At 42.1% G+C, this 20,549-nt stretch overlaps 2 protein-coding genes across 3 annotated transcripts in view; one reads left to right on the top strand and one right to left on the bottom strand.

The window, feature by feature from the left end:
• The first annotated feature begins 20 nt into the window (after positions 1 to 20).
• On the top strand, positions 21 to 2,219 carry LOC127610791 (beta-3 adrenergic receptor). The gene is given in 4 exon segments (XM_052081233.1): positions 21 to 177; positions 718 to 914; positions 984 to 1,932; positions 1,934 to 2,219. Coding segments are annotated over 4 exon segments (1,545 nt in total). The 3' UTR covers positions 2,176 to 2,219.
• A 77-nt stretch (positions 2,220 to 2,296) lies between these two features.
• Positions 2,297 to 20,549, bottom strand: part of slc35f3b (solute carrier family 35 member F3b) — a 42,736-nt gene continuing 24,483 nt past the window's right edge. For both annotated transcript variants that reach the window (XM_052079413.1, XM_052079414.1), the window contains 6 exons: positions 12,611 to 12,956; positions 10,284 to 10,503; positions 6,765 to 6,890; positions 5,321 to 5,513; positions 5,148 to 5,237; positions 2,297 to 4,582 (listed from right to left, as the gene is read on the bottom strand). In XM_052079413.1, the coding sequence (XP_051935373.1) occupies positions 4,341 to 4,582; positions 5,148 to 5,237; positions 5,321 to 5,513; positions 6,765 to 6,890; positions 10,284 to 10,503; positions 12,611 to 12,956 (1,217 nt within the window). In that variant the 3' untranslated portion in view covers positions 2,297 to 4,340. The remainder of the gene's footprint in view (positions 4,583 to 5,147; positions 5,238 to 5,320; positions 5,514 to 6,764; positions 6,891 to 10,283; positions 10,504 to 12,610; positions 12,957 to 20,549) is intronic.

The raw sequence follows: 20,549 nt of genomic DNA on the forward strand, positions 1-20,549 counted from the left end.
GTATTTCATTAAGACGGGGAATGGACGTCCTGGAAGGCAGCTGGTCAGTTCCGGGCTGTTTGCGAGCGGCGGCCGTCAACTCAAGCCTCAAGGATGATTCAGAGAGCGCCGTGTCGACACGGATGGAGTCGCTGCTGTTCGTCATGGTGGTATTGATGTGTGTGGGCTCGGTGACAGGTATTTCTGACGGTATTCAGTCTTTACTTTCACGTGTGGAATCTAAATACAAGCAAAATTATAATCGTGTATTGTCTTGAGAAATTCATCTCCCCAATCAAACTTTAAACGGAGCGAATCTGATTATTATTCAAACCCCTGCCTTTACAAAGATAACTTTTTTATTTTTATTTTAATGGCACAGTCTAATATGTATTTTCTCAATTGTGCTATGGTGTCACCAACTGAAGCTTTTTTTCTGGTCATTCAACTCCTCGTTAGGGTAACGAAGAACCTTAAGAGACCCTTCTCAACACCACGCGACAAACTTCAACCACAATACCCTTAAAACTCTGCAATACTGTCTGTCAAAGCTAAGCATTTACATTTGTAAGGCCAGATTGTTTTTAAATAAACCATGGCTCATCAATGTTTATATATTTCCAAAGGAAAAATTTGCATTCTGAGGTGTGATTTTGCAAATGAGTAAAAACAGGAAAAAAAAATGCAACCTAACAAATGAGACAATGTCACCCTTAACATTTTGGTATTGACAGTGATAATGTGCTTGTCTAACCACTCATTTTTTTCGTGAAGGTAACCTTCTTGTCATTATCCTCGTGGCAACCACCAAGACTCTCCACCAGGTGACATCAGTGTTGATCATGAACTTGGCCATCAGTGATCTCCTGGTGGGCCTCGGCGTCATGCCCTTTGTTGCTTTATCCATCGTGAAGCCTGGATGGGGCGAATGTTTTGTAAGACATTTCTTGGTCTCCGAGTCTTCTTATGATTTCATTAAATCATTTTTTTTCCTCCTTTGACAGAACCTGTGTCTATTTGTGGCCTACACCTCCTCTGTCTACTGCACAGTTTCTGTTCTAACACTGGCTGCCATCGCTTTAGACCGCTACCACTCCATCATGGACTGCCTGCGCTACAGCTCCCGCTGCACCCTGTGGAGGATGTGCTCTGTGGTCGTGTGGATCTGGCTGCAGGCCATGGCAACCAGTTTTCCCCCACTGCTGGGTTGGAGCTCTGTGGCCTATGTGACTCACACATACAGTTGTGTAGTGGACTGGACAAGCAGTCCCAGCTACACGGCCACCATGACAAGCCTCTCCTACGTCGTGCCTGCCATCGTTATCCTTGTCTGCTATGTGAACATCGTCAAAGTAGCCCGTAACCATGCCAAGAGGATTCACAGCTTAGAATACTCGGTTCAACGCAGTAGGGATCCAAACGCCATGTTCCCTCCTTCTTTGCCCAGCCCCTCCACAATGGTCTATAATCAAAGTAGACAGTGTGTGTGTGGTCACCCAACTCCCTCCCGGGAGTTATCCTCCATGTTGTCATCCCCCCAGACCCTCCTGGAGTCACAGCAGCACTATCAGCGAGTTGCTCGCCTCTTTCTGGTCATCTTAGCCTTCTTCTTATGCTGGACCCCCTACATTGGAGTTGCTCTCTTTCAGGCTACAGAAGCAGCAATCTCTGGTGAAACATCACTCGTGCCTCCCTCTGCTCTGACTGTCTCCTACTTTCTGGTGCTGTTAAACTCCGACTTCAACCCTCTGCTCTACGCGCTACTCAGCAAGCGTTTCCAGGCAGCTCTGCGGGGGCTAAGGCAGAAGCTGAGAGCTGGAGTAGGGAGCGTTGTCAGCTGGGGTGGCGAGGTGGACCCATGCAGCATCACCACTCCACTTCCCGGGCCGAACTCCAGCTCGAACACCTCCCAATGTTGCTCTCCAGTTTTCACCATCAGTAGTGACGACAAGCATCATTCCAGTGAAAATTTATACGAAACGTGTCTTCATGGAAGTCACCACACCATCCTGCTCCACTGGGCAAGGCCCCTGCGGTGGCAGGAGGCTGAATTGCCTGCAGGTCCCCTGTAGGACGCGAGAGGGCGGCACACTACCATTTTCTACTGTTACTGTGGTGCCAACGGTCACTTATGTCTGTGGTCAGATTACCGTGAAAGTAGAGCATGCCCCATCAGAAATCCTTTTTCTCACATGAACAAAATGGGCAACATTTTTGGGACACATTCTGTGGTCAATTAGTTCATCAACTCAATCTGCCTTTGTAAAAACCTTTCCAATAGTGTCACCTTGGCAAGAAACCAAACTTGGACAATCGATGTTTTGAAAAGTAATCTTTTATGAAGTACAGTATATGCGAATATACTTGAAGACCCTGCCCCTTCCCACCACCACCAGATCAAATAAACCCATCATTTAATAATGACACTTTCCATACTCCTTCCTCAAATGTGATAATCATACAGTATGTTGCATCTTAGTGTATAAAATCGTCATTCCTTACAAAGGTTTACATTTATGTCTAGCAATAATTCCAGAGGAATACAATATTCTTGTTTATTGTCATTGGGATGACAATGGGAAGCAGAGCTCATGTATACTGCAGTGAAAACAAAAAGAAGGCAGTGAAATGGTCTTGATAACTGTGATGTCATCATCAGCCTGCCCTGTCTCAACAGCAGTCAGATGTAAGAAAATATGAAAGGTATGTTATGAGGTGTCAAACAGAAAGAAAAAATGCAGATGATTGCTTGTCTGTAGAAGTCCGTAAATAGCAGATTGCACGTAGTGATGTTCATACATTCACAACAAGGCAGTTTCCAGCTCTTCATTCAAGGCTCAGCTTCATCTGCGCTGGTAACTTGCCTCAAGTATCATAAATACAGTAAAGAACAACAAAAAAATAGCTCGTGTCTCCAAGCAACGACCACCAGCCACAGCATGAGGTACACACCATCGAATTAGATCCAATGCAAAAGGCGTCTTCAATTACAGTTAAGTCTTCAAATTTTCGCTTCCCCTTGATTAGATGTTAGTGTTTTAATATTTTTTTTTGTTAAAAACTATATTATATACACACGCACGCACACATGTATTAAAAATGATAAAGAAACAAGGCCTCACCTAAATCACCTATCACCAAAGAGATGCTTGGTACACTCTATATTTGAATAGATTCATGCTCCCAGACATTACCCAAGGGAACGCAGCAATTCTGCCTTTCAAAGATGATAGTCATACTCCTTAAAAATGATAAAGATGTAGTTTTACACCACTGCAAATTCCAACCACGATACTAAACATTTTTGATAGCTCTTTGGTAATGTCAAACTTTAATATAACCCCTAGATTGGATCTTATTAGATTGTGTACCTAATGAAGTGTCCAGTAAGTGAAAAAGTAGAAAACGTATCAATTGCATACAAAAATGAGATAGTGGAGATAGTAGTTGAAATCTGCTCCTCATAACTTAATTGTGAATGTTACGTAAATGAGAGAAATCCAAAGGGGAGGAGGGGGGGCTCAATGTACTTCCGTTCACAGTGACTCTAATTGCTTTCAACCAAAGGTCACAATACTTAAACTACTAAAACCTTAAGCAAGTTGGCTGAATTGAAAGCGATTGCTCTTCATGACAATCCAGGCTAATCATGCATTGCACATTTTACTTTTCAGAGCTCTCGACTAGACTGGCAGCCAGAGCGGCAGGTGTTGCCACTTCCACTTTGACAGTAGTTCCAGCCTAGCCCCGGGAGCGCACATGAATGCAGGGGGCCAATCGGAGTGCTCCAAAAAAAAAAAGGCTTCGGACGGCACGAGGTGCAGTAACGGCATTTTGAGCTCACGCTGAGCTTCGCATGTCACACGGGCCTGTTCACACCACAGGAGCACATCGTGTCGCTAGGTGTGAACTTCGAGCTCTTATATACAGTGCAAAGGAGGAAGGAATCTGTAATGACATCTCAAGCGATGCCACTCGCTGCCTCCCATTATTTTGCAAGTATTCAGCATTTGTAGGCATTCTTTGGATTGTTGAGCATGTGTTTTGTCCTCAGGCCAGCCAAGTCCACATGGTCCTGAAGATCTTCTCCAATAAAGTTAAGAAGTATTCCCAGGCGAAGCAGGTGGTGAGCATTGGAAAAATTGATGACAGGTACAGCTGTAACTTTGTAATACCTGATTATATTTAAGTAAGGAGGGAACATCTGATTTGTGTCCATGCATCAACTCAATGATGGTAGTCAATGGCAATCTCTCTTACTGGTCCACATTTTACAGATGAAAGTTCACATCAAAGGACACTGCAGCAATGGAGGCCATTAAAACGTCCCACTCATTGTGACTCAGACTACAAGGTACCAGTCAGTGTGAAAATGTGGACATGGAGGTCCTGGTTCGGCCTCTCCAGTTGAGCGCTGTGGAGGCCCCCGCTTGGGCTGCGCCCTCTGCCGGCTCGTCACGTTTACGTAGTTTGGTGCTGAGGCGGATAATGCACTGGTCCCAGTCCTCTGGAAGGAGCAGCATGAGAAAGCCCAGACAGATGATGGAGACGGCGATGAGGCGCACGGTGTTGAAATTAATCTCACATGAGTAGAAGTCCACCACTGGTAAGGTGAGGAGGGAGGGGAAAAAGTCATTTGGAAACGTTCCTGTAATTTAATGATGGTAAAGTCCTGTCAAAACGCATCCGAATGTAACTGTGTAGACTGAGCTACTTCAAACACTTTGGACGGGAAATTATTCAACTCGAAAGAATAATAAAAATGAATTAAGAAAGAATCTAAAAGGAAGATCCAGTGAGAATGTCAGTTTTAATATTATACCACTAAGGACCTTTCTGCATTTTCACTCTAAACCAGGGGTGTCAAACTCATTTCACATTGTGGGCCACATACGTACTCTGTAGATGTCAAGTGGGCCAAACCATTAACATGAAACCATACTGTGCTATGAATCACCAAAATCTCATCTCTTTCCTTTGTTTTGGTCTCAAGCATTGATTGGCGCTTTCATGTCATTTGTTGCATTGGGTCTATCTCGGTGACAGACTGAGACTGCTGGGGGTGGTGGGGGGGGGGGGGGGGTGTTCCGGCCCGCGGGCCGTATGTTTAGGACCCCCGCTCTAAACTATGAAGCGATGACATCTTTGATTTATACTAAGTCACTCACTGGCATTGACAGGAACACTTAAGACGATGCCCAGGGAGATTGAAGTTGGATATGTTATGGCAATGCCAAAGTTGACCAGGATGTTGAAAGCTGTGTGAAAAAGCAGAATGAGAGCAGCAGTATTTACGGTCAAACGTGATACCAGATGACAAGATCACAGTGATTTTATTTACCAAAAAGTAGGGCTGCAACCCCACACAGGTAACCCCAGGGAATGTCACCAGGAGATTCTATGTACTCCACTCCAGTCAAATATAGGACGACGGGCACAATGCTGATAAAAACAAAGTTGGCACCTCCCACAATGGTCAGAAAAAGTGCAGCCTCCCCGAATTTGGCACTGCCTAGGACCATCTTAAAGAGAACCTGTCAGGAAGGAAAGGAAAGGAGTTACTCATGAATGCACACAATGTGTAGACAAAGTAAATACAAATTGTAATGTAGACCTGCACTGGAAAATGAATAAAAAGGCAGCCAACATTTAGGGATATATGAATATATATGACATGTTAAATTTCCAATACTAAGGAATTCTTTTTTTGTTTGTTTCTTTCTTTCTTTTTATTGCAAATCACCACCGTTATCAAATTTTTAATATTCATTCCAATAGAATTTCTCGAGTGCTTTATTCTATATTTATTCTATTCTATGTTGGTCCAGAAATGTCCCCCCAAATGTCATACCAGTATTTACTTTTTGTGTGTGAAATATCCCTTTACAGTATAAGGCAGGGGTGCCCATTAGCTAGATCCTGATCTACCGGTAGATCTAAGACAGGTCCCAAGTAGATCCGAGGAGTGTCGAGAAGAAAAAAAACAAACAACCATTTGTGTGTCTTTGTACATGTTAGTAATATATCTTTTGTGTTAATATACACTGCACACTAATCAGTCTCATTTTCACTAAAAAAAAATATTTAAAAAATAAAATAAAGCAGGTAAATCTTAAATTTGTGTGTGTGTGTGTGTGTGTGTGTGTGCATGTGTGTGTGTGTGTGTGTGTGTGTGTGTGTGTGTGTGTGTGTGTGTGTGTGTGTGTGTGTGTGTGTGTGCGTGCGCGCGGCGGTAAGGGTAGATCCCGTGAGGTTAGTTGATCGAAAAGTAGATCTTCGATCCAAAAAGTTTGGGCACCCCTGGTATAAGGCATGTTCGAAGTTATTTACATTTTCTGGGGAACAGATATATTTTATCTTTATTGGGCTTAAACCTTTGAAAAAAAATAATGCATGATATATTTGGCCAAAATATAGCTTCAACATTATATAAAACATCGATTTGCTGCATTTCTGTCCCAATTTTTTTTTTCATTTGTTCTGCTTATGAGACAGCTTTTAACACGCCCAATGATGAAATTGTACTTCATTTTAGCAGTTTATTTGATCCGATTTAGCTTCAGTTCATGATATAAAAATGTAGTGAATTTTCTACACCACTGCAAACTTCTATCACAATCATCAACTTATTGTTTTGTACTATTTATTATTATTATTATTTCGTATTATTATTAGTAGACTGGTTTATATGAAAGCAAAAAAAAAAAAACAATAACTGACATTTCTTACATTTAATTGTCCAGGTGTACCTAATGAAATGTCCATTTAGTGTATTGCAATCCTACCTTGTATAGTGCAGACATGGACGCTGAAGTAACAACTAGAGCGATGCCAATGACCGAGTGACTGTGAAAGCCATCGGCGTAGGTCATCATGACGATGCCTGCAATGGCCAAGATGGCCGCCACTATCTGTAGACAGAGGAAGACTAATAACAACATGGTGTTCACAGCACGGTGACTTTTTGACCGCCACTGCAGATGGCCTCCTCTTTGTTGTGCTCTAATTGATGCATGAGCTTCATTTCAAAGTCAGCAGATGAAGCTCCTGCGGTCTTCTAAATCGTTGATTGTCTGACATTGATTTCCACTGCAAGCCATCACGCCTAAAGCAGCAAACACACCATCCTCAAAAAAAACAAAAAAAAAACCCCTCGACGTAGCATCCCATAAATTCAAGATCGTATGTTTGCACAGGCCTCATTGTTATAAAGATCGCAAGCAGGCATGGGTCCAGGTTAGTAGATTACCGGTACTTGTGCATTAAGGAGGTGTCAGGAAGTTAAATGTGCGATGTGTTTGTACTGATGCCAAAGCCCTCCTAACATCACTCCCAGGCATGACACCTTTGACAAAATGGTTCTCTCAACACCGCAGGCCATCTGTCAGTCAAGGTGGAGGGTTGTTGCTAACTCAAGGTCAACAACCTTAAACTTCAATACAGTACTCTATTTTGTTTTGTCGACATGTCAGCAGAGCATTCTGCGGAAATCAAAGTGCGATAGAGTCACGACACCATCTAAGCCTGCCAGCGCAGGTCAACTAATTCATATTTATTCATATATATGAATTATATATTTATAATTCATATTCATAATTAACTGTATATATGACCCACATTATGGAACTTTTGAGAGTCTTTAGAATTTTTAACAGATTCACTTTCACCAAAACTATAGTACCTCAAACCCACAATGTGTGAAGAACGTGGGTGTCATTTTTTACTCTGAGCTTAGTTTTATTCCTTATATTAAAAATAGAACCAAGATTGGGTTGTTATCATCTCAAGAATATAGCCAGAGTTCGCCCATTCGTCTCTCAGGCCAATACGAAAGTGCTGATGCATTTTTCTATTGGTCTTCATAAACAGAGTATTTCAAGGTTGCAAGTACTCCAGAACTCAGTCACATGAGTCCTGACAGGGATCAGAGAGCGAGAAACCAACTTTAAAATTGCTGCATTGGCTCCCCGTCTGTTTCAGTATTGATTCCAAGGTGCTTTTATTAGTTTTTAAATGTCTTAACGGTCTTGGGCCACATTATTTATCCAATCTAATTTCATCAGATCAACTATTGCGGTCTTTTAATTATTCCTAGGGTCAGAACCAAAACACATGGTGAGGCTGCATTCAGCCATTTTGGTGCCCCATGGAATCGTCTACCGGAGGACATCAGTTTCGTAGTGACTGTTGATGTTTTTAAAAAGAGACTTAAGGCACATCTTTTTAGCTAGTCTTTAGAATTACTTATGTATTTGTTGTAATTCAAGCGTTTTATTAATTAATATATTTATTTTATAGCACCGGTGTTTCCTCACGGGGGGCCATGCTTGGAGATGTGGTGGCTGTCATTCTTGTCAGTGTGGATTAGCTCCCCTTGGGTGCTATTTTCTTCAGATGGTTTTTTGTGTGCCTTGCTAAGTCATTCTTAATATAGTTCATCAGAGTATGTGTGCATGTTGTTTGTGTGTGTGCGTGCGTGTGTGTGTGTGTGTGTGCTGAACTTGGTCTTAACTGTTTGCATTAAATCATTCATGTGCAATTTAATGACAGATTCCACATCTTACAACACAATGCTGAATTTTAATCAACTGATGTCTGTTTTAGCCTGCTGACGAGAATTGCAGCTTCATTTCATTTATCCATCCATTCATCCATCTGTTTTCTAATCTGCTTATCCCTTACAAGGGTCGCGTGCGTGCTGTAGCCTATCCCAGCTGTCTTCGGCCAGTAGGCGGGGGACACCCTGAACTGGTTGCCAGCCTACTGCAGGACGCACATAGACAAACTATTCACGCTCACACTCACACCTACGAACAATTTAGGGTGTTCCATAAACCTGCCATGCAAGTTTTTGGTATGTGGGAGGAAACCGGAGTACCCGTAGAAAACCCACGCAGGCAAGGGGAGAATATGCAAACTCCACACAGGAAGGCCAGAGCCCGAATTAAACCCTGCACCTCTGCATTGTGAGACGGACATGGTAACCAGTCGACCACCGGGCCGCCCCTCATTTCCTTTATTGCAACTAGATTAGAATGTTAGAAAATACACATGCCAGTCATGAGGACAACTTTCCTCATTTCTTTAAAAAAAAAACACAACATTAATTGTACATATCAACAATGAGTGATGAATTTACCATCGACCATTGTGTCAATGTGATAAACTCCCAGAAGAGATTGCAATTCACAGTACAACACGAGTGTGCCAAAAGGATGGACTCATCTGCCTTTGCACACGACATCGCAGAGGGATGATGTAGCGTCTCTTTGCTCGTGCACGTCTCTGCTTGTGCACGCTCATGACAAACTGGTCCAGCGTCCCCTGCATTGCTGCAGACAGCCAAACTCTGCAATGTGCTTCCTCAAAGACAGACAGAAAGATTTATAGAGAAGGTGCTGGTGGGAGTAGGAGAGAGGTAGGATTATATCTAGCTTTCCTTCTAACGGAGCGCCTTTCATCGCATATAATGGGAAGACGGAGAGATGCTTGAGTGGGTGTGTGAAGGGAACAGAAAAAGGAGGAGAGGGATCCATTCTGCGGAGGACGTTTGCACGAAGGAAATACTTTCCCTCACTGAGCTAAATCCTTCCACTGCTTCCTCGATACTACACAGAACATGCATGGAAACACACCTTTCTCATTTCCCTGCTGTGAGTGTGTTACCTGTTGGCTTGACTTATTTTGAATCACTTAACAGACTGATGCGAGATACAGACAGACCTGCACAGGTTGAGCCAAATTAAGACCAAAATTGTGAAATGTTCATATCCGCATTCAGCAGCACAGACTCTTATAAGGTGGCAGTAGCTTTAAATAAAAAAAAAATCTGATATTTGTTTCTAAACACTTGACACTTTTTAAAGATATAGTAATTCACAAAACTGGCAAAGACTGAAAGGTCTAGAGTAGTGAGAATTTTTAGAGCGCCTCATTGTCCGCACTGACACAGAAAACATGCGGCGAAGTGAGGTAGAAACAAATCTAAAAAAATCCAACATGACAGTTCGTGGCACTTGATCTAGTTGAATATATTTTTGTGGCTCAAACATGTTATGTGGAGGCATAAGATATGCTCCACCCATTTTTCCGGTTCATAGTAGTGGTATTCGATTGACACTTGACAGGAGAGTGACGGGTGGCTTCGGCGCATTGAGCGGCCACTTCCACAACAACTTGAAAGAGTCTAAATGAGGACTGTGACATTTTCGTACAATGACGACACAAAACAAACCATACATATTATGGTGTCATGCTCCTGCTGCTTGTTCTATAAAAACTCAAGATGTGAACCATGAACTCACCCTGATGCCCATGAAGCGGTCTCGCAGGACAATCCAGGAGAGCAGGAAGACAAAGGCCTTGTTACAACAAAAGAGCGCCGACACGTCTGTTGTGTTGATCTTCCTGAGGGCCTGCAGGTACAAGTAGTTGGTGAGGATCCACAGCAGGCCAAAGGGGGCCACCTTGGTGAAGAACACCTTGGGGGTCAGCCCGTCGTCCCCAAAAAAGCGACAACACTCCCTACGCAGACACAAGACCGGGTGATTAAATTGAATTCATTAGACACAAGAGGGAAGTGTTTCGAAAACAAAGTACAGTATTAGATATTATTAGGATGTTGTGCACTGTAATTAGAGCGGGAATTGTCTTATTTTGTCTGTGAAAGACACAGATTTAGAAAAAAAATCATAATAAAGCACACAAAAAGATTGCATTTTGCCACCAAAAATTCCGCATTTAGCCTCGCTAATTTGCACACAAACTAGAAGATTAAGAAAAAAACAGGATCTTGTCTTCATAATTTTTGAAAATTAGAACATTTGCGTACTTTTTACTTGAAAATCCCCCCAATTATTTGTTTATAATGCGCGTCTAATTATCTTAATCTAAAAAGAATAATTTCCATTATTTCCATTTAGAGAAAACGGAGCTGAACTTTTCCGCTACTCAATATCATAGTTAGTGTTTAGTGTTTAATACATTCTGCCGCAGCCCAGCGGAGGTAGGTAATTGGCAAGCTGCGGAAAATGCTGACTATCTCTTCTGACTGAGCGGGGAGGCCTTTGAGGTTTCCTGGCTCTGATTGTTGAACAACACATTTGGGTAACGCTCCTGCAAAGGAGTGATGGCGTACAGCCAATAAAACAATCATGTCCTTGAAGGAAGGGCACATGATGTTTTATACAACTTCTGTTGTGGCACCACAGGCTCTGATGAGTTTGAGTTTAGCTGATGTGCATGTGTGTGTGCGTGTGTGTGTCCATATCCGTCTTGTCTGACCGTGGGAGGTAGCGAGGAAGGAAGACGTGAAGGTGTGAAGTGAAACATCCGTTCAGAGAAGGAGTTGTCGATCACTTCTGCCCCATGCTGGTGGCATGTTTTTGAAGAGTGACAAACGGTTTTTGACCATACAACGGTGACAAACAGTTCTGAGGGATGAGTGCTGTTCCCTGTGTGTCTGAAGAGAAATATCACACAAGTAGTAATTCGAGAATGTATGTTCTCCCCATGTTCGGGTTTTTTCTGAGTACACCCTGCACATTTCAAAAACATGCATTATCGCTGACTGTGAATTGCTCATAAGTGTGAATGTGAGTGTGCGTTGTTTCGTCCGAATGTGCAGTTGGCTGGCAACCAGTCCAGGGTGTACCCCTCCATTCACTCAAAAACAAATTGGATAGGCTCCAGCTCACTAAGAATCCAAAGCCAAGAGAAAATTGGATGGATGGATTGTCATATGTGTTTCTATTTATTTTCAATATTTCTCCTCTAGTTCAGTGGCACAGGAATTATTTGAGAATGTTTACCCAACCACAATAACGTTTTTGATAAGTTTGACAGACAGATGACATTGAAATGATCCTTGTTCATTCTCTGCAAAAACGACATCTTCGTCGTCTTTTCTTTTCGGCTTCACTCTATGGAGGGCTTGCCACATCACATCAACTTCTTCCATCTCTCCCTGCCATCTGCATTTTCCACTCCCTCACCGCATCCATAAAAACTCATTGGTCTTCTTTGTCTCCTACCTGGCGGCTCCATTTCCAGCATCCTTCTATCCACTTTCCCTCACCTGCGCGTGAACCAGACCATATCAATCGGACGTTTCGAGCTTTGTCTCCAAACGCTCTGCTCTGTGCTGTCGTCCTGATGAGCTCATTGGTGAGCCTGTCTATCCGTGTCACTCCCATGAGGCAACGTCAACTCTACCACCTCCAACTGTGTCTCTAGTGTTTGCTCCGGTTTCCAACCCATACAGCATGGCGCGTCTAAAATTCTATAAAATATTCATTTAACCTTAACTGGTCAATCTCTTTACTCTCTTCTTTGCCTCGCTTTCACACGTCTCACTCCGAACAGTTAATCCCAAGTACTTGAACTCATGCTGCGCCTTTGCAACCCCTACTTCTTGGAACCTTTCCATTCCACTCCCTTTCATTCACAGACACATGACTAACCTTCATTTCTTCTCTCCCCAGTGCAAAACGACCCAAAAAAAAATGCTGCACTGTCCGATGTGTGCCAGTCCAGTAGTTTTAAAAACCAAAAAGAAGCGCTACATGAACGCACAACAACCGCGGAGTGGCACAGGGAGAGAGCAGATGCCTTGTGTGTTTTGTGCTTTCACCTTAATCTCTGTCTGGCCGTTTGCCTTTCTGGACTCTTGCACAGGTGGCCGACGTAGTAGAGCGGGAAAAAGAGGCAGTTCCAGGTGGTGGCGAACCAAGTGAGGGTGAAAGGGGCGTCAAAGTGCTTGAAGGTCACCTTGGCCAGCTGGGTGGAGCCTGCCCATGACGAGCAGACGCAAATCAACATGGCGACCCCCCACAGGGCCTTCCGCGCCTGCACCGCCGTGATCCGGATGCAGCAGTGCAGCTTCCGCCTGGTGGAGCTCGATTCCGGACCGGCCGCGCCCGCCGCCGGCTGTACATCTGGGCCGCTGTGCGCCACGTGGTCCCTGGGTCGCTCTTCCTCTGAAAGTTGCATTGACAGGTGCGCAACTTAATACTCTACATCTGCTCTCTGGAACTTTCTTGGCAAAACTGTAAAGCTGAACTGTATTTGCCAATGGAGATTTGTAGATTTCTTTAGCGGGTCCAGTGGCTTCCTGTGATTTCCACAGTTATGTTATGAACTACTGTCGGAGTTGCCAATTATTTGTGAATCCTTTCTGTTTCCAAAGGGTCCTTATTAGAAATGGTAATCGATATCATAACAATAATAAAGAGCTTTTCCCATTTACAATCTGAATAGTGTAAAAGTGCTAACTAAGCTCTATAGATAATATGGGCTCACTATTTTGCAATCAAAGGGGTAATTCCTGCTTTATTTTTCATTTTTACACTTTCTAGAGCATTAACAAAACAAGTTTACCCTTTGACAAACCCTTCAGAGGGCTACCTGTATTGTATAGCAAGTTTTTATCGCACCAAGGTCGTTTTGAATTACTCCAGAAACCTGAGGTAGGGATATCATTGTTTCGCAATTTCATAACAATCTGTGTATGAAATTGGTTCACAATCAATTCATAAATCATTTTTATGGTACCCTTACTTGTTTAACAATTTATGGACCACTGCAAAACAAACCCATTCCAAAATCCTTGAAGATACATTTGGACAGAATTGAGTCTTTATTAAGGGTAAGCTCATCCCAACATACAGGGGAACTTTTATAGTATAATAGAACTTGGTTTTACTGAACGACAACTTAGCATATTGCATATTTGAATAATACATCTCCACTTTAATAAACAGGAGCAGCTGCCATCCACCTCTTGTTTGGGGCTCAGTGACTGTAGTTCAAGATCTCCTGCCCTATGCTGGATAAAAATAGCTGCTGTCACACTTTAAGTGGCCTTGGTAATCAATCAGACGTCTGAAATAAAACAGAACTGATCGACTCTGACAGGCAGTAGCCAAAGAGAGGGCAAGAGAGAGCAACTGTGATATACTTATTGTACAATCCTAATGTGATGTGTGTATGTGATTGTTGTTTGTGGATCACATCGTAAAGAGAACTACTCAGCACTTTTTATCAGGACCGGTATTTAGAGAGACATTTAGATCCCCATAACAAGAAAAGTAATTACACTTTTCAGGTGATTCTCTGTTTATACGGAAGGATGTTTAGTCTGTTGATTCAGGACTTAAGTTAGAAAATGATCAAAGCAACCTCAATTGTGGTCCTCATAAATCGGAATAGAATTTGATTTTTTCATTGAGGTTTCTGTCAGTGCTATTGAGGTCAGAATTAATCTTCTTCCAACTTTCAGGTCATATTCTTTTGCATCTAACATAAAACCCTTTTGATTTTTCATCATGTCCTTCAAGGTAGACAAGGTTACTTTGGCATAATATCAAGGGGGTCTATCGCCCTTCTCCATTTTCCGTTCACCTAAATATTTTACAAGCAAGAACCAATCAGTACTTTGGTCCAACGCTCATAGAAGAAAATGATTTCTTTGGAGTGACGCACAAGTTGACAGCTCAGTGTTGCTTTTATCCAACTGTCAGGCGTAATTCTTATTCATTAACCATCCATGATATCTTGAAGGTTATACGAACCAAGATGACTATAGGAGCAACGGCCATTCGGGAAAGAAACAGCTCATGATCCAAAGCACACCACATCATGTGCAAAACATGGTGGAAGCCGCATGATGGCATAAAAATGAACCCTGACATACTCTGTGTTTTTCTCAGCAAAAACTATTGATTTTGATGGAACTAAAGTGTCTCTTTTATTTATTTTTTTAAAAGAGACACTCACCCTATGATGATATGAAGATAGTATTAGAATCTAATTAGCTGAAATCAAATTCCCACAGTGCTCAACTATTTCCAATGACTTTATGGGAGCTGTGCTATAACAACAATCAATTTTAATGCATTGGAAATAATCAAGATGGTCGAGGCCACCCGTGTAATCAGATAATCGGAATTTGATCAGTCCACCTGGGATGATCCGTACTGAATGTAACTAAAAAAGGCAGTCCCTTCGTCTCTTCGCATACTACAACTACATGCAAATCCCTTAGATCTTGTTTCAGAAAAACAGAGCCTTAAAAAGCAACGCAACTTTGTGGATAATAAATAAACCATAAAATCTCATGCAGCGCCTCTGCTGCAAGTTAAAAATGAAGGCTTCCCCTGGTGGGGTTTCCAGAGGTAATGATGTGCCTTGTGCGCAGTAAACTGCACTCAACACAGCTGACTGGAATACAAAGCAAACTTTAAAAAAACTGCCTCAGTGAGATACTTATTGAAAATCACAACATACAACAATTTTAAAGATTCATTTCAGCATGTAAGGGCTTTCAAAACAGTAACAGGGAGGAAAGCAGCACAAATACTGTAAATCAAATCGGCGTTGTTTCATCATGCACTCAGAGATACAGTAGGTGTCATCATCTCGTACGAGAACCGTGTTGCGAATGAGAGACATCATTCATCGCTCGGTGAAAGGCTTCGTTCTTGGTGGTCGGCCTACGTGTGACCTTGGCGCTCTCATCACATCGCAGATTAATTTCCTGTCGCCTTCCATGCTAATGCTCCCGGCTTCCCCGGGCCTCGCCGTGCTGAATGAATGCGCACAAGGGTGACTCTCTGTTTATCCGTGGCGCAAAAGAACGCAAGTGATGCAATGGAATGAAATTCTATTGTACTTTTTGGGTGGGAGACAATGCTGAACAATAATCCCCCGGGCTGCATTCGGCAGCAATGAAAGCCGATTTGAGGAGAATTAAATTTCCCTATTCTGAGCTACGAGAGCGCTTTGTCTCACTCGTAAGGTCATGTCTTGTTTATCCAGGCGACTTTTTATCCTTCCCGGGCTTCCAGGGGCCGCATCTTGTGGACCCGCACGCTGCGGTTTAATCCTTCCGATCCACAAATCATGCGCTCCTCACGTTCATTCGAATATCGTGACTTTGTTTGTACAATTCAACAGCCCATGAAAGTGGCTGCGATTAATTACCGTGGCATGAGTGTACACTCATGTGTCGGCCCAGAGATGCAACGACTCAATTATTTAAGGAGGGCACACTTCTTTTAAACGTGGCCTGACAGTGACTAACATTGCTCAAACAACCTCGAGCAGCAGGAGTGAACCATTAACGCGTGTGTGTGTGTGCGTATGTGAGAGAGACAGAGAGCTAATGACATTAGGAGCCATTACCTCCATGACAGAGTGTCTACACCTTCAACAGCACTAAGATGAACTCTAAACGGTTCATCTCATCACATTTGTGTCCAAGGTTGTGGTCAAGGTCAACTGAAATAGCGCAGTGGTGGAAAATGTCTCCATTATTTAAAAAAAAGAAAAACATGGGAGCAAATGTATGAATAAAAAATATATATCTACAAGGTTTGGTTAAATACTTGAATATGGAGTCAACGTTTGACTTCAGTGTCATTCATCTAAACAAGAGCGCTATTTACTTTGAACGCTTCAATCAATAATCTAACACAGGAAGGTCACGCTAAATGTCACAAGTTACTTCTCTGACAGTTCTCAGATGATCTACTGATCAAAATTTTAAGCATCGATGTCTCACATTGATAGAAGAACCCAATTTGCGTTTAATTATAAACAACCTTTGAGCTTATGTCTGTCTACCAGTCGCAATTGTTCCCACCTAAGATGCACATTTTAAAACTGGCGTGATGAACGAACCCTATTTATTTTGAATGACAGTACATTCAATAGAAGTTGAGCGGAGTTTAAAAAAAAGACTTAAAAGGATGAGCAATCTAAGAGAAGTGAAGTAGCAAGGGGTCATATGCATCGTTCCTTCCCAGCACCCCTCAATTTTCACCCAATCATTTTCTCCATGGCAAGGAAAGAAATAACAGTCTCCTCTAATTCACACCAAACAACAGCAATGTTCCTCAATTGAAAATGTTGTAAACTCTAATGTTCAACAATGAGGGCACAAAGTGATGCAACAGCATGAAATTCAAGCATGCAAGCCTCTTGGTTGTGCACTTCAATGTTGTTCAGTTACCTCGAGTATCATGTAAACTTTGCAATGTCATTCTGTTTCTCTAAATAGGTGAAATTTCATGATTTTATGGAGAAAAAAAATTAACTCTGTTTGGCAGGCTGATAAATTGATAAACTATAAATAATGCTGCTCTTATACTATAACGATCCACAATGTTTGAAGAGCTACTTTCCACAACGCTATGAATCCAATTGCTAACCTTCATTTTATTATTTAATACAATTGCTTAGATTAGTCTGAAAGTGTAAGAATAAAATAAAAATAGAATTAAAAAAAAGAAAGAGAGACTAGATTCTGTACAGTGCCGGTAAAGTCTGTCCTTCAGTTTTCATCTCGATACACTTTGACCTTTGTAGCCCAGCAGACCCGTTTGTGTTTATTGTGCCCTCTGAAGTGTAACTCAAGTTGTTAACAGGCCTCTGGGAAAGAGACGGAAACATGAGGAGAGCGTTTGGCATCTTTCAGATGAGCCCTGAATCCACTTTGACACCTGCACGGATTCACCCTGTCACCCTGACAACACGGATGCATGAAGGCCAGTAACAGTCCAAGTTTTTCTGAACAGACAAACGAACATATTTGACCCTGTATCTGGACATCCAATAGAAGTACAGTATTAATATATATATTACTATTCGACTATGGTTTGTCTGTATCTCATATTGTAGCACACTAATATTTACTGACAGTAACTATCCCACTCCAATGAAGCAGCCTGATTAGCATCCATTGTACTGTAGATTTATCTGCATTAACTAAAATATTTGCCCCCCCCCCCCCACCCACATTTCACTTCATGCTCCCCTGCTTCTAATTCCCAGGCATTTACCTGTCCCACCCTGCAGTGTCTGCAGTGCTGCAGATCTCTGCTGCTGATAGCTGCAAGTCCAACAACGGTGCCAACAGAGCCCGACCGGACCGTTTCCACTTTGAATTCCTCTTTATTCTAGCTTTCTGCTCTCAACCTCCACCCACCCCCCAAAAAAAAAAAAAAAACGGGTATGATTGCAAGGAAGATAAGTGAAGTTTCAGTGCAGTTTTATAGAACTACTACTAAGTATGTGACGGGTGGGACTCTTTCGAGGCTGGAAGAGTGATGCCGTCTCAGTTTGTTCAGAGTAGGAACCAGTCAGAAGTAATTTGGTCCTACCCTCTGGTTTGAGAAAAAAAATGAGGACATGTTGGGAAGATTCATTAGCTAGTTTGCCATGTGATTGGATTTTAATACAAGAGTTGTTTCAAAAATTCAACCTATACAAAAAAAGCTGGCATAGAATTGTACTGCATTATACTGAGTCATGTTACAAATTACAATGTCAATCACAATTGAGTCTTGTTATTTGTCCACAATGTTGTGGCCACTGATGGCTCGTAATACCGCATTATTGTTTTGCGACCTTTGTTGATTACACAACATTGACTTTAATTTATGAATTGGGTTTAGTATTCACGTCACACTTCGTTTTTCCTGTCGAACATCATCATTTACCTCTTTGAACAGCTGGAAGATAAATGCCTATTAGAGTACACAAAAGGTTGAAGGCGCTAAATTACGACCTGTAACACTTACAGTAAATAATAGATTATACGAAAGATGAATAAGTAAAAGCAGTCTTTGTAAATTGGGTCCAAGATGAAAAAGTCTCATGTCAAATGTCTTTATTCGTCATACATTTATTAACTCAGTCACTCCCAAAGACGTTTTTAAACGTCTTTTCAGATTTGGTCCAGAATTGGCTGGTACTAAATGAGTTAAGTGGTTTAAAAATAAACTGTTTTGAATATGAATATTTGTGTTTCTGTAAATCTTGCAAGGTCTTAGCTTTCTACGGTACTTGGTTATCTATTTTTTGGGGGGGGGGTCGCTTTTTTTTTCCAAAATAAAAAAAATGACCAGCCTCAACAAGGGGTGTTAAGAGAGGAATAAGATCAAAAGAGATGAAAATATAAAGAATACACAGTGGGAGTTAGGTAAAGCAAACAGACTCACATCCTTCATTCATTTATTAACTGCTGCACTAGCTCCGAGTGTAAGCCGCAGGTTGACTCGCGCTAGCTGTCTTATATAAGTAAATGAAGAACGTTTTTGCATGTTACATGAACAGTCGTTCACTTCTTTGATTCAAGCATGACATTTTGCATTGTTAAAATGTTACAAAAGCCTCGCCATATTTTAGGAGGTTGAAAGTTTGACCCTTGAATTTCATTATTTGCATTGGGAGAATGGTGGGGTTCCAGGAGGGGTCGGGGGGGGGGGGGGGTTGTCAGGCAGATAGACAACACGCTGAGAAACAGCATGGTGTTATACTTAAACATATCAGAAAGGGCTCATGTCGGAAGCCTGTCTCACTCAAGGACACAAAAAAAAACATTGCTCCAAAAAGATGACATTGGAGGTAGGCTGGTATTGGAGGCGGACAGGACGAGGCCCCACGTCTTTTCATCACAGCCGTTACTGATTTCTACCTCAACCTTGAACACTGACGTGCAGCGAGAACCGTTCATTGCACTGACGTTAAAGTCACATTTACAAATTCATGAGTCAAACGGGGTGGCTGGAACATTACAGAATACTCTCCTCTCCCTTTTTGTGTTGGGGAAGAATTTAAACCTCTATTATTTGCTGAAACACTTTCCAATTTGCTGTTTTTTTTCCCGGGCTTTCTTTAAACGCGCTCTAAAAGATGCCGCGAGATTGAGCCAAAGCCCGGTTCAATTTAAAAAGTAGTGCTTTGGTGTCATCGTGTGGTCTCCTGCTGCTGAAGAAATATGTTAAAGTGAGACAGTCCAAAGTTCCTGGCTAAAATAAAAGTAGGGCCTTGGAGTAATCTTGTGGCCTCTATAGGCATTTCTAAACCCTGTTCTATGTGAACAGATAAGGATTACTTTATTGCTGCGGCTAACATACCTGTAACAGACAACACTATACAGGAAGCCCACAAAATATTTGACACACATTTGACCCCCCGCTCCCCTCACAGTCCCCCTTCGACACACACAATGCTTGGTTTCTGACCATAGAAAGATTTCCCACCCATGATTTGAAGGATGTTGTTTCTGACCTCGTCACACGGAGACTCGCATTTTCCGAATCACTTTAATAGATGTGAAGCACAATTAAGAAAGCGCACTGTTTAAAAATATCCTTTTAAAAAAACATGTATGTCACATTTTAACTGTTCATGCCGGCTATGTTCAACGTGCCTTCCATAGGATCTTATGAACAAAGGGTCTTGTTCATCTTATGATGAACAAGACAACTCTAAATACAAAAATATGTTCTTATCATTGACGTCTGTACCTGAGGAACCACTGAAATTTTTTGCTACATGTCCGCAGCCCACAACCCACCAGTTGAGAATCACTTTTCGGGGTGACACACCGCACATGGCCCTTTTTGTTTCTATGATACTTCTGGGGACAAATCTGAGAGCTTTTCTTTGATTAAGCGTCTCAAATTATAAGACGGGTACCAATTACGAAATGCTTTTACTTTGTTTTTTTTTCCCCTCCAATTTTGTGTCATTTTTGTAGTGCACCACCAGAACGGCTCCATCTG

This window comes from Hippocampus zosterae, chromosome 11 (assembly GCF_025434085.1).
Source record: "Hippocampus zosterae strain Florida chromosome 11, ASM2543408v3, whole genome shotgun sequence".
Taxonomy (NCBI): domain Eukaryota; kingdom Metazoa; phylum Chordata; class Actinopteri; order Syngnathiformes; family Syngnathidae; genus Hippocampus; species Hippocampus zosterae.